The 16,329-nt window shown below is 52.4% G+C and overlaps 1 protein-coding gene across 1 annotated transcript in view; it reads left to right on the plus strand.

Annotated features, from left to right (window-relative positions):
• The window catches only part of PARD6B (par-6 family cell polarity regulator beta), a 61,763-nt gene extending 50,216 nt beyond the window's left edge, over positions 1–11,547 (plus strand). The window contains exons 3-4 of the mRNA XM_061571916.1: positions 4,172–4,380; positions 5,024–11,547. Of these exons, the coding sequence (XP_061427900.1) occupies positions 4,172–4,380; positions 5,024–5,779 (965 nt within the window). The 3' untranslated portion in view covers positions 5,780–11,547. The remainder of the gene's footprint in view (positions 1–4,171; positions 4,381–5,023) is intronic.
• The last annotated feature ends 4,782 nt before the right edge of the window (positions 11,548–16,329 follow it).

The following is a 16,329-nucleotide window of genomic DNA, read 5'->3' on the forward strand; positions in this document are numbered from 1 at the left end:
TCGCCCCATTCCGTTTGCTCTCCCCCCCACCCTCCTCTCTCTCCGTGCGTGCTCCGTTCATATTTATTTGTTGTTCTTTCCCCTCCCGCGTTGGCCGTTTGGCCTCTCTCGCGTTCTGTCCGTGTTCAGCGAGGAGCCACCCGTCAGGTGTGAAGGAAGCGCGGCTTGGTGACGCACAAAGCCGCGTTGCGCAATCGCCGCGTCATCGCAAAGCACAAACAAAGTTCCCCTGTGTGCAGCCTCCCCAACGGACTGCTGGGGCAAGGGCTGTTGGCGAGAACCGATGAAGGTCCCGGACGGCACTCGAGGGGATGGTGTGGCCGGCACCACGCCAGCCTGCCTGCCTTTGTCTCTCACCAAGTGCTGATGGTGTTTACCAGAGGTCGCAAACGGGTTTTGATTCCTTACCCGTACCCGTACCCGGCCGCACCAGGGTCGCAAACGGGTACCCGTACCCGGCTGGGTACGGGTTCATCTTCTTCTTTCGGTAAAGTTACGTAGAAGGGACTTTACCGAAAGAACCAAGAAGATGAATCCCTGCAGTCACGAAAGCTTTAAATCAAAATTTAAAATTGGGTACGGGTTCCCGTTCCCTTCCCGTGCCCGTACTCTACCCGAAATGAGTGACAAACGGTTACTCACCAGTGACTCACGGCCTACCCGTACCCGTACCCGGCCGCACCAGGGTCGCAAACGGGTACCCGTACCTGGCCCGGTATGGGTAGCCGGGTATCGGGTAGGGTACGGGTATCGGGTACCCGGTTGCGACCTCTGGTGTTAAAATATATATATATTATTCAATGTAATTTTCTCTGGTAAATATAAATATCAACCCCCACGGGGTCCCGGAGGAGTGGTGATTGTCTCCTATTCACTGCCCCCCCCCCCCCCCCACTGCACCCCCCCCCCCCCAGCCTTGGATTCAAATATGAGCGACTGTTATTGGTCGTGAGCAGGAATCGAACTCGGCTCGTGGGGCTTACAGCGCGGTGTGTGAATCGCTGTACTACCACTCCCCAAATGCACATGCAAGGTACACTAGGGGGTGGGTGCTCGGCACTACGCCCAGCTGCCTTTTTCTCCCCAGTGGCGATGTTTTTACACACCGCACCAGGTACTCATTTGAGGCTGAGTCGACTTAGGGGAGGCCCAGGACCGGTTCAGATAATCGTCAGCGGTGTTGGCCGTGAGCGGGATTCGAACTCAGGTCGCCGGGTTTTGTAGCGCAGCGCGCTGCGTGCACACACACACGCACGCATTCCCACATACACATAGAGATACAACAACAACAACCGCCATTCGCCACTAAGTGGCGGTGACGTCACCACGACGCTTGTGCCAGGCCAAGTGCACCTTGAGGCTGCCACGTGAAGTGTCGAACGCCCGCTGGCAGGAGGTCACGGGGCAGACCCAGCAGGTGCCACGGGTCGACTGACCGAGATGACCGAGATGACTGGCTGATGCACCACCTGTGCCCCCTACTGTACCAACTTGCTGTGCTTTAGCCACCCGGCGCTCCGCTCGTTGTTGTGAGCGTCGCGTACACACACACACCCAAACCGCTCGCCCAATTGCCACGAGGTCTTCCGGCTGTCGCGCACCAAAAACAAAAACACGACTGTGCAGTCGGTGACGAATTGTTAATTTCATTGCGTGCGGCAGCTGGCAGAGTTATTTTATTATTATTTTTATAACATTACAAGGCGTTTGTTCTAAAATTCATCATCGTTATTAATAACTTGTTTTTTTGGCGGCGCGAAAACCTGCGCAGATTTCTCCACGGTCAGACGGCTTGGCAGTTAGCGGAGGGGGGATGTTGAGCCCACTTTACCCTCAACTCAACCGTTTATCATCAATCATCATCCTTCTTCCAGGGTGGATAAAATTAGTGTACCGGTTTTGCTATGTTGTGAAACTGACCCTTTCCATAGGAGCGTGGAATTTTCGCCACTGATTCGGAGCGGCCCAGCGGGACTGAAAAGCACGCAGCAGGCAGATGCGTTGTGATCGGCCGGTCTACGGCAATCGTCTACCGAATGAGGGTTTTTTGGGGTTGTATCGCGTAATTGTCAATGTGCCGTTAACACGACGCAGCCAACTAGCAAGGTTTGTCACGTGACCAAAACGTGCTGATTAGCCCTTAATTCAGCGCATCGGCGTGACGGCGAGTAAGCCCACGACATCTGCAATCGAGGACTGTCATGTTTCGCTGGCGATTTACAACCGGTTTCATCGGGCAGTTTTTTTTCTCCAGAATTGTGAGGAAGTCTTCCTGCTTCCGCTCTTAACAGAGCAAGATGTGAGCCTATCAGGGTGCAAAGATCAGAGGGGGGGGGGGGGGTGAGGGGGGTTTATTGTAATCACAGAAATTACAAATTGATTAAGCCTCCTTCGCAATTTTCGGTCCGATTTCTGCCGTCTCATTTCCGTCGTTTGTCGTTTAACCGGCCGGGATACTCGGCAGCGCAGCGAGCGGCCCGCAATCAAAAGGTCGCAAGTTCAAATCGTGGTTGGTGGTTTGACTCGGCCCATCATCCCTCCAGTGCAGATAAAATGACTACCGCTCCATGGGGATGTCAACAGCTGTTTGCCCGATGGAATAGACCCGCCCCCACCGAAGCAATGTGCTAATTTCCGCAACAGCGCTACAAACGGGAGACGATCACCGATACGTCGATGCCGCATGTGATCAGGAAATCACTTTTGATTCTTTGTTGAGCCTGGTAAAAGGGACTTTAAAAAAAAATTTGACGAGCAAGTAAAAACACTGTGTACGATCTTTTCGCGATCCACCAATCCCCGCGTTGCAGGCAAACCCCCGCACCAACCGCCACGGTAGCCGACTCGACGTGACGGGGGGCGCGGGGGGGGGGGGGGGGCCGTGAGCCCAGGCGCGTATTTTGCGAGCGGGCAAAATGAGGATTTATGAACAACCGCTGGGCCCGATGGTGACGTGCGGTTTAATGACGCCACGCCCGAGCGCACGGGCGCGGGCCAGCCACGCTCTTGCTCTAAGGAAGACGGACGCTTGCCGTGCGGCAGGAGAACGCCTGCTGCACGGCGGCGAGATTGGGGGGGGAGGGGGTGAGATGCCACAAAACCATCGTGCGTTTGCGTAACGTACGCACACGTATGTTGTTACGTGGCCGACCGCGTTGATCGGAAGTTGGTGGGGGGGGGGGGGGACAACAAACGAAACACAAAGCGCAGTGATTAAAGAATGAGTTTTCAGTCGAGATTTAAAAGTGCGTATCTCCCAGTGGAAAGGAAGAGCGTTCCAGACGGCCGCAGAAGCGCGTCTGAAAGCGCCGCACGATGCGGTGACGCATCTTTGTTCGATGGCGAGCCTAAAGCCGCCGCCGCTGCAGCTGCTGTCAGGATGACCGGCGTTTGCGTGATGGTTTATGCTCGCGTGATAGGGTTACATGGAGACCCATAGTCTGCCAATGAGACCCATAGGTATACACAGACTCATAGGTGTGCGTAGAAGCTTCTGGGGCTTGAAAACTGGCCATTAGATCAAAGCCTTACCCAGGGCGATGAGGACTACGTATCTGTAAATATGAATTTTGCCTTGACAATCGCACGCTGCCTCCCCCGGACGGACGCCTGCGTGCGCACAAATCTTCTTCCACACTCGTTACCTTTTATTTACGCTGAAGCTTGACCCTGAAGGTTGACCTTGAAGGTTGACCCTGAAGGTTGACCCTGAAGGTTGACCCTGAAGGTTGACCCTGAAGATTGACCGGCGGGCGACGTGGCCGGGTGGGCAGCGGCGCCGTTTGCCGCGCGTTTTTGTGGAGGCTCACGCGGTTCAGAAGCGGCGGCCGCCCTGGTTAATACTTGCTGGGGGGGCTCCGTATTAACCCCCAAAAGGACGACGCGTTGTTTGGAGGTCCCGTGGGGCGGTATTTACAATAAAAAGAGCGTGTCACGTCGCCAAGTTTGAAATTGTACTTTTAAACGTCCTAATTGGGTAAATACACATCGCAGCGTCGCCCCCCCCGCCTCTCTCCGCAGGGACCACGCCTGGTTCTGAAACGCAGCGTCGCCGCCTTCTCCGATAGCGTCGCGCCGCTAGGGCAGTGCGAACACCACAAAACCGTTCGGATCCACGGACGACTTGACAGATTTTATACGTGTCTATTCTTGTTGCATTTCCGTCCAGCAGAGGATGCCGACTACAACGCGTTTGGAACCAACAGCCTCTTGCGCAAGAAGAAGGTCGGCCTCCCGGGCCTCCCGGGCCTCCTCCACCCCCGAGACAAACCGCGGCCCCACCGAGACATCGGCCTGCCACAGGACTTCCGTCCTGTGTCCTCCATCATCGACGCCGACATCCTGCCCGAGAACGTGCGCCGAGTGAAGCTCTACAAGCAGGTACGGGGGCAGGGACTGGGCAGGTACGGGGGTGGGTACGGGTGCAGGAACGGGGCAATGACGGGGCAATGACGGGGCAGCTACGGGGCAGCTACGGGGCAGCGATGGGGCAACGACTGGACGGGTCAGCGGAGATATTGCCGAGGGCTCTTGGGAGAGTCTCCCCCCCCCCCCCCTGTCTCCCGTCTGTGTCCTCATCTCTCGCCCCATCTCCCCACATCGCATTTTAATATTTGCCTGTCACCTCTATCTCACCCATCGCCCTGTATCTCCCCATTGTCATTGTCTCACCCCGTCTCCACCGTGTCTACCCCCCTCCATTCGCCCATGTCTTCATACATTTTATTCCATAATTACATCTCACACCGTACTACCACTCATTTTGTGTCTCCCTTCATCTGCCCATTTTCGTCCCCTATCTCTGCACATCGCTCGCCATGCTCCCACGTCTCCCCGTGTCTCCCCTATCTTTCCATCTCCTTTACATCTCCTCATCTCATCGAGTCTCCCACGGGTCTCTCCCATCTCTCCTCAAACAATATCCATCTCCCCACATCAACAACAACAACAACATAATCATCTCCCCCTCCTATCCCCTTTGCCCTATTGCCCCCCCCGCCTCTCACCCGCAATCCCCCACCAGGGCTCGGAGCGGCCTCTCGGCTTCTTCATCCGCGACGGCACGAGCCTGCGCGTGATGGCGCGTGGCATCGAGAAGACGCCGGCCGTCTTCATCTCCCGCCTCGTGCCGGGAGGCCTGGCCGAGAGCACCGGCCTCCTCGCCGTCAACGACGAAGTGCTGGAGGTGAACGGCATCGACGTCGCCGGCAAGACGCTCGACCAGGTCACCGACATGATGGTGGCCAACAGCCGCAACCTCGTCATCACCGTGCGGCCCGCAAACCAGCGTCCCGCCGCTGCCGGCGGGACGCTGTCCGGCGGGACGGGCACGGCGCCGTCCGCGACGTCGTCCTCTTCGTCTTCCGGCGGCGGTGGCGGCGGCGCCAGGGGGGGCGGCGGGGGGGCGGTGGCGGCGGCCGCGCGGAGCAACGGCGCGCCGGCCGTCGAGCGCCCGCCCTACGTCATCACCAACTACACGGACGAGGACAGCGGCGAGGAGAGCGACGAAGACCTGGTGATAGATTCGGCGGCGGCGTTGTCGTCGTCGGCGCCGTTCTCCCTGGAGCCCCTGCCGCTGTCGCCCAACGGGGAGCTGTCGCGGCGCTTCCAGTCGGACGCGGAGCTCAACGGAGGGGCGCAGGCGGAGAGGGCCGGGGGGTCGCGGGGCGGGGGCGGCGGCGGTGGCAAAGCGCCGGCGGTTGTGGCGAGAGGGCACGGGAACGGCGGTGCGCTGCAGCGGGGCAGCATGGAGGAGGATGGCACCGTTATCACTCTGTGACGGCGGGAGCGCGTGGTGGCGGGGGCGTGGGAACGCGCGTGATTTGAACTTTGACCTTCGAAGGCTGCGATGGCGGGAGGTGCTGTGAGGTCACTGCGACCGGGCGTGCGCGGAGGAGGAGGCGGCGACGTCGTTGTCCCGTTGAGAGATCTTCTTTACGGTGGTGGTGGTCGTAATCTCGTCGTCGTCCGCCATCGTTCAGCGTCGTCACCGTCGTTTTTAAATTTTCACTTTCCGTAAATTTCCTCTCGTCGTAATCGTCATTTTGATTCTTGTCGTATCGATCATGTTTGTCGTTAATTGTCGTCGTCGTCATCGTAATCATTATCGTTTTTGAACGTCATTGTTTTAGTCGTTTTTATTGTCTGTCAGAGTTATCACGTATTGATTATCAACGTCTTGTTGACGTTGATGCCCATCGTCACATCCATTGCCGCCATCGGCATCATCGTCAGAATAATGATAATCTTCGTCGACATCATCATCATGATCATCAGTGTCGTCACCATCTCCGTTGCGATCATCTTCTTTGCCATCATTCTTGTCGTATTCATTGCCCATCTTCATTCTCACGTCATAATCGTCACCATCTTCATCAACAGTTGTCCTGATTGTCATCATTATCATCGTTAGTACGAGACAAGCCGACGACTTCTACACAAAAGCACAGCCACTGTGGCTACTTCATCTCTTTATTACATTGAGTCTTAATATCATGATTATTATTATTTCCCAATCGAGTCTCCTCGTTAGGTGACTCTCTCTTAAGTAATGTGCAGCACTGCTACTGACGCACGCGCTCCCAGCTGGTTGTCTCCCCGGTATCGGCAAAATCGTCGCCTGCCGTTTCCGTGAAGACGTTTTTCGGATAACAAACAAATGATGGTGAAATTTTTTTTTTTTATAATCGTCTGTCGTTAACGGCTCGGTGGGGGGGGCCGCTTGCGCGCCGGCGCTGTCGGCCTGCCGGAACGTTCTCCGTCACCTCCGCCACCGTCGTTCGTTGTTCGTCTTTTAAAGAAGTAAAATAAATAGAATCCCCTTGGTCCGCTCGACCGCCGAGGGTTCTGGGTGGGCGGTCAAGTTGCCCGTGGCACGGTGACCCCCCCCACACGCGGTTACGTCGCAAGGCCATCGTCGTCATGTTGCGATTGCCGTAGCTCATTTTATTGATCCCAGATCTTTTACGTCCCGATAAAATATCTATGAAATTACAAGCACAAAGCACCGAAGTTCTTACTCATTAAATAGCTTTTATCCGTTAAAATTCGTCGTGCTTTGGGAGCAATTGCAATCGCGAATTCAAATTATGTTTGGCGTACACTGACAGGCTCACCCCGTACGTGACAAGCTTCACAGATTTGTAACTTGCCAAATGATTAGAAGGCTCGTTCGGCTGGCTCGCGTTGAGCGAACTGTTGGCTGAGAACATTTAAAATAAGCGAACCTTCCTTTTCAGCAGAATTAACGGGGCGCGTAAAGCAATAGCGATAGGTACGCGAGATGCAAATTTACTGTGCACGGTTACGGTGTAACGCGGGGGGAATCGCCCTATCGGGAGATTTTATATCGCTCCGTGAGAAATTATTGTGGCGGCGGAGTGGAGGGGGCGGCGGTTACGACGGCGGAGAAACGGGTGGCCAGCCTCACAGGCCAAGGACAAACAACAGACAAACAAACAAACTAAAAGATGAGTGAAACGGGGCGCGATGATTTGAAACAAAAAGGGCTGTGCTTTCCCGTCGCTGGGGGGGGGTGGGGAAGATATTTTCCACTGTTTTTAGAGATGTATATTTTTGTAGCGGTCGAGATTCCAATTCCACTAAAGTGCCGGCAGCAGGATTAGTAAGTGGGGGGCGGGAGGTGGGGTGGGCGGGGGGGGACATGACACTTGGGCCTTGAAGCGGAGGATGGGAGGTCGGTGAATTTTTTTATCCGAATAAAATGCAATGATGTGATATCGGTACTGTACAACGTGTACGCAAAGTGTGCTGTGTGTGTGTGTGCACGCGAATGTGTATCGTGCTTGTGTGTGTGTGTGTGTAGGGGGAGCGGTAGTGTAGCGCGCTACGAAGCCGGGGCCACCCGAGTTCGATTCCCGCTCCGGGCCAGCATCAGTGACGATTATTTGTACCGGTCCTGGGCCTCCCCTAGGCCGACTCAGTCTCAAATGAGTACCTGGTGCGGTGTGTCGCAAACCTCGCCACTGGGGAGACAAAGGCGGCCGGGCGTGGTGCTGGCCACCCACCCCCTCGTGTGCCGTTCCAGGCCTTCATAGGTGCTCGCTAACAGCACTTGCCCCTACAGTCTGTTAAAGCTCCGCGGGGGGATCTTTGTTTTTGTTTGTGCGTGCCACACGCGCGGCACACGCGTGCGTGTCGTGAGCTGCGTTGATCCTGCGATCGTTTGCGTATCGCCTGTGCTCAACCTGTGTTGTCGCGCGTATGAATGGTCGTGCGTGCGCGCGGTCGCGCGCTACTGCGGTGATGGAAACGAACCAGCGATTGCAGCGCGTGGGTATAATCGTCAACGGCGACGCGAGCATCGTGTCCGAAGGTTCTTTACGCGTTGGGGAAAGAATGATCGCCCCTGCCTGACGATGCGCCCGCAGTTGGTCTCGTAATCCCATTAGCGTGGAATCGCCGATCCACGTTGCCTTTGTGCACGCGTACACCGTGAGAGAGGGTGCGTGTGTATACCGCTCTTGTGTGTACCGTGTATGTAAACACGCAGACGCACACGCGTGTACTGTGTGTGTATACCGCCTAACTGTGTACCGTGTATATAAACACACAGACGCGTGGTACCGTGTGTGTGTGTGTGCCGTGTACCACGCACGCACCTCACCGGCTCTTCCAAATTGACGGTTTTAAAGTCGCGATTGAACAAAAGCAAACGAAAACAGAACCCCCCACAATCCCCACGTGGCTGTATTAAGTAAATCAAATCAGCTTCTTACGGCTTAGTAGTAATGAACAGAATAACGAACTTCGTCTTATTGTTTAAAATGTTTTTGTTTTCTACCCGGCAAGCAAAGAGCGCGGCGGAGGGACTGCGTGACGATGTAGTCGGAGCGACTTCCCACTACCCCCACCCCCCGCTCCTCGCTTTTATCGTTGACGCGCGTGGGGGCCGCGCGCGTTTTCCGATCGCGATCGCCCCCGCCGCGACGCGTTGATCGTTTCATTTTTTTTGTCATGAAAACCCAACGACGTAGTTCGCCGTGCGATCGCGCGCGCGGGCGCACGCACGCACACATCCCGTGGTGGCCGTGCGGGCGATCGCCGCGTAACTTTTTAGGCAATAAAGCTCATTGAGCCAGGTCTTTCTTTTTAAGTAAACTCCTAAGGATTTTTTTTGTTTGTCGGTGTCGGAGTCCGGGTGGGGAGTGTGTTCTGGTACTCGTGTTTTTTTTTATCTCCCCGTTTTACTCCCACCGGCACACCGGAGCCGAGCCATCACGGAGCCCTCGCGCTCCGGGTTGATTCATTCTTTCCCCCACCACGCTGGCCGTTTGCCGCGCCGGTCCGAGCTCAAAATGAAACGCAAGGCGCTGAACGCACGAGAGACGTCTGCCTCCGGTGGCGGGGGGGAGGGCCAGCAGCAGACACTATCGACGCGTTGCATCGTGCTCGTGACCGTGGGTCTCGGCGCGCTCTCGTGGACGCGGCGTAGCGTTGCCGCGTGTGGCCTCGCTGTGTCCCACGGCAGCCCCGGTTCGATTCCTGGCCACAGCGTGCATCTGAACCACCGGTGCTCATTCAGTCCCTGATGCTGCCTTCTGGGGCCTTCGGTCGACGCGGCCCACAGCGAGTCGCACGGCGCGGCAAACGTAGTCGCCGGTCCGCGCGAGCGGAGCTGTGACCAACGGCACCCGCTGTGCAACGCGAGAGCCTTGATCGGTGTTGGCTCGTGGCTCCCGCCACACCGATTAGACTAATATTGTGTACACGCGCGCGCACACGTATACAGGGTGCTTCAAAATGTATTTCACGCTTCTGAGAATTTGCCTCCGGGCTCTGGAGACCACCTGGAGAAGATTCCAGGCACTTGTTGACAATGATGGCGAACAAGTGGAGACACTTTGACGTTTTGAAGCTATTATTAACATTGTATTTGTTTTGATTTAAAGCTTTCGTGACTGCAGGGATTCATATTCCTGGTTCTTTCGGTAAAGTCATGTAGAAGGGAAATAATATAAATATTAAACAATTAAAATTCTCACGACGTTTCGACTGCAACACAAGCAATCATCATCATCAGGTGATGATGTCACCCTTTTTAATGAATCACCTTAAATGCGTGAATAAGCTATTAAATACGTGGAAATTATCTCGGCGCTTTATCTCATTGCAGTCGTGTCGAGTTTCGGATGCGATTCGCCGATAGCCAAAATCGCGGATGGCAAGTTCGTGAATAACGAAGGGAAACCGCGCAGCTTGAAAATCTCGGTGAATCGGCGGCTCGACGCGTGGACACGTGCCGCGTTGGGGCCGTCGCATCCTGTCAACAAACGTTTATACTGGTAGGAACGAAGTGAACCAGCCTACAATAGATTATATCGTCCGTCCGATGTCCGATTAGGTGCAGCAACATCGCCCCCTACTGCAAACACTTGGCAGGACCCTACAAAAACCTTTACACTCAGTAAGGCTTTCCTGGCTTAACAAGTGTAATAATACATGATGTTTATATTTTTTGGTTATTCGTTCCTACCAGCCCACCCCGCAGGGACCTGTTTGAAACAGAATAAACAGCGATGTTCTAAACGACAACAAGAGCGACAATAGCCAGGGCTTAATTTCTCACTGGATTTTTTTTTTCTGGGTCAGTGTTGTGTTGGTGCCATGACGAGTAGCAGCCACAACCATGGGGCAAGTCGATGGTGCCGGGTGCGGTGTGCTGGACGTGGTGTGCCGGGTGCGGTGTGCCAAGTGCGTTGTGCCGAATGCGGAAATGCGTTCAGGGTCGCGTGGTTCGACTGGAGTGTAGGTGAGACGTGACGCTCAGGAGACACAGCCTTTGGCGAGATCTACACTGGACATGGACATATTTTCCGTTAATAAATTTGAGATTAATACCCCGACGACGATGACGATATCAATGGCCCCGCTAAAAACTGCCTTGCAAAACTTGGGAGTGTGTACATGTATGTTGAACTTCTTTCGCGCCGTACGTAGCCAATCGGGCGGTGCGGAGTGGCACAGCCAGCCAGCTCCCGGAGTCTCATCGTTAAACAACAACAACAACAGAAAGTAGAGCGGCAATCTCCCCACGACGCCAATCGTTGCCGCCCGGGAGGGGTCCTTCCGAGAGCGAAAATAACAAAACGCAGGCTCGGCTTGGAAGTGCGAAACAGCCAGAGGAACGCGCTGATCGCCTCGCTAGTCGCTAACAGCACTTGCCCCAACAGTCTGTTAAGGCTATACGGGGGATCTTTGTTATTCTGTACAAGGTAATCATGCAGTCCTATTGGCAACCCATAGAGAAGCGTTAACCCCATCGGGGGTTGAACGTCCATGTGAGAGACGGAGCGACTATCGATGAGGATCTAGACTTGTCATGGATGTGGTGGTGTAAGTTACGTCCAGCAGTGGATGCTCTTTCGAAACATCGGTTCGGTTCCTTGGCCCGGCTGAATTAAAGCAAAAGTAGCTTCACCTGGAGATGATGGTCTGGGGCCTGGTTACGTCATCGTCTGTCGATGACGTCACGCTGGGCGTGGCTCCTAGGGGGGTTTCCTGCCTTCGGTGTGGCAGGTTTTCAGAATCCATGATCGAGGCTTTTTGGTTTGGATCGCGTAAAAATAAATGTGTCGTTAAACCCGCCACCACCCGACACAGCCAATTAGTTAGACTTGTCACGTACACAGAACGTGCCGATTCGTTACGAATTAGCTGTGGCGGGTGGTGGCAGGTTTAACGACATTTATATTTACGCGATCTAACCGAACAAACCTCGTGTATAATATTGGTCGCGAAAGCTCACGTGTTAAACATAATCAGAATATTTATGCTGGAGGAACCCGATGTGCTATAAAGCGCTTTTTCACAAATATGAGGGATCAACCGCCGTTTTTTAGTGGGGCCGAGTAATCAACGACGTAAATGAATCTATTTAAAGCTTTCGTGACTGCAGGGATTCATCTTCTTGGTTCTTTCGGTAAAGTCACGTAGAAGGGAAGTAATAAAATAATAAAAAGAAAGCATAATAAAATAATTAAATTTCGATTTAAAGCTTTCGTGACTGCAGGGATTCATCTTCTTGGTTCTTTCGGTAAAGTCACGTAGAAGGGAAGTAATAAAATAATAATAAAACATAATAAAATAATTCTCACGACGTTTCGGCCACAACGCAAGTAGCCGTCCTCAGGTGGAGAACAGGTCCGTCAAGTAGACAGAAGAACAGGTCCGTCTACTTGACGGACCTGTTCTCCACCTGAGGACGGCTACTTGCGTTGTGGCCGAAACGTCGTGAGAATTATTTTATGTTTAATTTTTATTATTTTATTACTTCCCTTCTACGTGACTTTACCGAAACAACCAAGAAGGTAAATCAATCGATTATATTTATATTAGGTCGATTAATCGACTTTAAAAACATTTCATCGACTCAGCCAGGTCGTGGTGGCTTACGCTGCACGTGGCACAGCCTGGAATGCGACACTGTGAGAGCAGCGGCGAGGGTTGATGAAATCACCGCACAGATGGGTTGTGAAACTCCCTTCCGAGTGGGTGTCCAGGAGGAGCCGCACCCTCCTGGCTCGCCAGGGGTAAGGCGGTACAGCGAATGAGAAATCCTTCTGTATGACGGGATAGAGCGTTGCCTCCTCGCACGCGTGGGTTTTCTCTGGGTGCTCCGAGTTTTTTCGACGCGTGTAAGGATTCATTCCATTGGCCGAAATCGTCTTAAAATTAAAACCGCCCAATGTGGCGGCAGGGGCCATCTGAAAATGAGTCGGTCCGTGCACTGCGTGTGGCTTCCCTGGATAAAAAGAGCGCCGCTGTGGCTAGGAGATGTTAACTACCTCGCCTGGTATGCAGGAGGGCGTGGGTTCGATCCAGACCCTGACGACTGCTGTAAAGTTGGAGTTTGCGTGTGTCTCTCTCCCCCCGTGGTCGCGTGGATTTTTCTCTGGGTCCACCGGTTTTTCCCTCCACGCTTAGAATCAACATCACGCGTTTCGAGTATTTGGCTGCTATAAATGTTCACGCGATAAGCCACTTCGTTGAGCTGTCATTTGTGACCAGGTCGCTTCTGAAAAACAGCTGTATAGCTCACTGGTAAAATAAAAATAGTTTAAATAAGTAATTATTGTTAATCGACGAATCATCCCAGATTTGAGGCTTTCGTGACTGCAAGGATTCATATTCTTAGGTTTTTTCGTTAAAGTCATGTAGGTAAAAAATTTAAATTAATAAAAGTAAAATAAAAATAAAATAAAAATCACGACGTTTCGGAGGCAACACAAGCTTCCGTCTTCAGGTGGAACCGTCACAGCACGATAGCTGTATCAAGTGAGAGATATTCCAAGAACACAGAATTTCTCTCACTTGATACAGCTATCGTGCTGTGACGGTTCCACCTGAAGACGGAAGCTTGTGTTGCCTCCGAAACGTCGTGATTTTTATTTTACTTTTATTAATTTTATTTTTTTACCTACGTGACTTTACCGAAAAAACCTAAGAATATGAATCATCCCAGCTCAACGTTCAACTCCTGACCCACTTTGCAGACGCGACAATCTGTCCCGGCGAAGTAAGTTGTCTTGGTGCAATATCATCCATCCATCCACGTGTTTTTTTTTGCTGTTGTCCCTGAGGTTAAAAACAATGACGAGGGTAGCGTTGGGGAGAGCCTTGAGGCCTGGAGTCGTGGCGGTGGTGGTGGTTGTTGCTGGTAGGGTGAGACAAGAATTCGTGGTGAAAATGACGGCACACCCGTGGCGCTTTTTGTTGATTTTAAAAGCTTTTAGCGCTTTCCTTGGGGTGTCGCACTGTGATCATGTACGCACGTGTGTTGAACTTCTCTCCCGCCGTACGTAGCCAACCATGCTCATCGGAGGTGCGGTCCTTACCTACCTGTCGACTCGTAATCAATTAGGTCACGAGTTCAAATCCCGGTTCAGAGGGTCAACTGATCTCATCATCATCGTCAACTCGTCTCCGCTCGGTTATTAAAATGAGTTCCCCGCTCTGTGAGAATGTGGAGGTGATTGGCCTGCGGGTAAGGCGAGCTCCCGTTATGGAAATGTGGAATTTCAACCAGTTCCAAAAATCCTGTCCCAGGCTTTCCGGGGGTCAACTGATCCAATCATCATCGTCAACTCGTCTCTGCTCGGTTATTAAAATGAGTACCCGCTCTGTGAGAATGTGGAGGTGATTGGCCTGCGGGTAAGGCTAGCTCCCGTTATGGGAATGTGGAATTTCAACCAATTCCAAAAATCCTGTCCCAGGCTTTCCGGGGGTCAACTGATCCCATCATCATCGTCAATTCGTCTCTGCTCGGTTATTAAAATGAGTTCCCCGCTCTGTGAGAATGTGGAGGTGATTGGCCTGCGGGTAAGGCTAGCTCCCGTTATGGGAATGTGGAATTTCAACCAATTCCAAAAAGCCTGTCCCAGGCTTTGCCACTTTTTAAAATATATTTTTTATTTTACAAGTGGGCAGTTACATAAATAATGTAACTCTACGGTAAGATATTCCACAGTAGACCTCGTAATGCAAATGCAACCGTGGTGGTGGTGCTGCTGCTGCTGCTGCTACTGATTCTCCATTGCCAGCGGCACACAGGCTACACAATTAGCAAACTCCAACACGGTCTTCATCTTCTTGGTTCTTTCGGTAGTCACGTAGAAGGGAAGTAATAAAATAATAAAAATAAAACAATACAATTCTCACGACGTTTCGGCCACAACGCAAGCAGCCATCCTCAGGTGAAGAACGGGTCTGTCTGAAAGACAGCGTCTGAAGAAACGTCGTGAGAAATGTATTTAATTGGTTTATTTGTATTATTTTATTATTTCCCTTCTACGTAACTTTACCGAAAGAACCAAGGAGATGAATCCCTGCAGTCACGAAAGCTTTAAATCGAAATCCACCACGGTCATCAACACTGCGGCCCTGAGACGATGTGTATCACAAGGTGACGTTTCGGGCAATGGGCCTTCACAGCGGAGAGCCGAGGGAAGGCCCCATTGGCCCGTAACGTCGCTTTAACAGTGTACATTTTTATCTTCTTGGTTCTTTCGGTAAAGTCACGTAGAAGGGAAGTAATAAAATAATAAAATATTTCTCACGACGTTTCGGCTACAACGCAAGCAGCCGTCTTCAGGTGAAGAATGAGACACTGCCAAGCTAGGAGCTTATATATAAGCTGAGTTGGAGGTGGAAGAAGAAGAGAGCATTAACAAAAGAATGTGCATATCAAGAGGAATTTAGCATATTCATGGAAATGCGTAGGAGGTGGGCGGGGGGGGGGGGGTTCAAAGTCATATTATGCCCATGCATTATGCAGGATCAGCAGCACCAAAGGGAGGGGGGTAGCATTAACAAAGGGAGGGCATGTTAATAGTATGTAGAAGCAATGAAACATGTGAATGGGAGAACGGTGGCAGGAGAACCGCAGCGGAGCAAATAATGCATTCCCTGTGGAGAACACAAGATACACAGTTAATGCCATTGTTTTAAGGCCACGGTGGTATTTACGAGTGTGTCGATTTTTTTTTAAAGAGTTGCATTTTGAAGGTGATCCATTCATGGTCTCGGGGGAGAATATGGCTCGTGTTGTGGAGGAGGAGAAGGAGGGTTTTGATGATTTTGAAAGGAACGCACCATTAGACCACCTTCCCGGCGCGCGTGGAGCAGTTTGTAGGTCCGAGTGCGGTCCGGAAGGGCCCCCCCACGTCGACCAACGCGTGGACTGATGATTCGTATCTGGTGAATTGGCGCACCCAATTGGTTGACACCAGGGGCGGTTTCCTCATTACGGCGATTGGGCGACGCACCACCAATGTCATTCAACCACAGAGTCACGCTAGCCGTCACTGTGCCTCTGGATATAGTCCAATCAGCGTCATGTCACGTTCTGTGGAGTACCGCCTCTTTTTGGGCGATTTTCACTCCGGCTGAGAATCGCCCCGAGTGGCCCCATAGACTTACATTCAAAGATGTTTTTTTTCGAACGGCGGGCACTGCAATGCATTCTCTATGGCTTCCGGGAGGGCTCGCACTAACGTGCTTACGTCATCATACGTAAGCACGTTTCATCCAACAATATTATTTGTCGCCACCTAGTGGAATCTTTAATAAAAGAAACTGAGTGGATTGTAATAATAGTGAGATAGAAACAAACAAGATGTATTGTAAGAGTCAATTTATTTTTCATTAATATTAAAGAAGTGAAGTTGCCTTTACATGCTTAAGCTGTTAATTTATACATTGCATGGGTGGACCTTATCCTTATCAATCATCCAGACATTTGCCCCCCCTGAGAGATTTTGCAGGAGCCGCCACTGGTTGACACACTGCAACATAAACTCACGCGCGTCT

The sequence above is a fragment of the Lethenteron reissneri genome, chromosome 49 (assembly GCF_015708825.2).
Source record: "Lethenteron reissneri isolate LAM-NWPU_2019-01 chromosome 49, ASM1570882v1, whole genome shotgun sequence".
Classification (NCBI taxonomy): Eukaryota; Metazoa; Chordata; class Hyperoartia; order Petromyzontiformes; family Petromyzontidae; genus Lethenteron; species Lethenteron reissneri.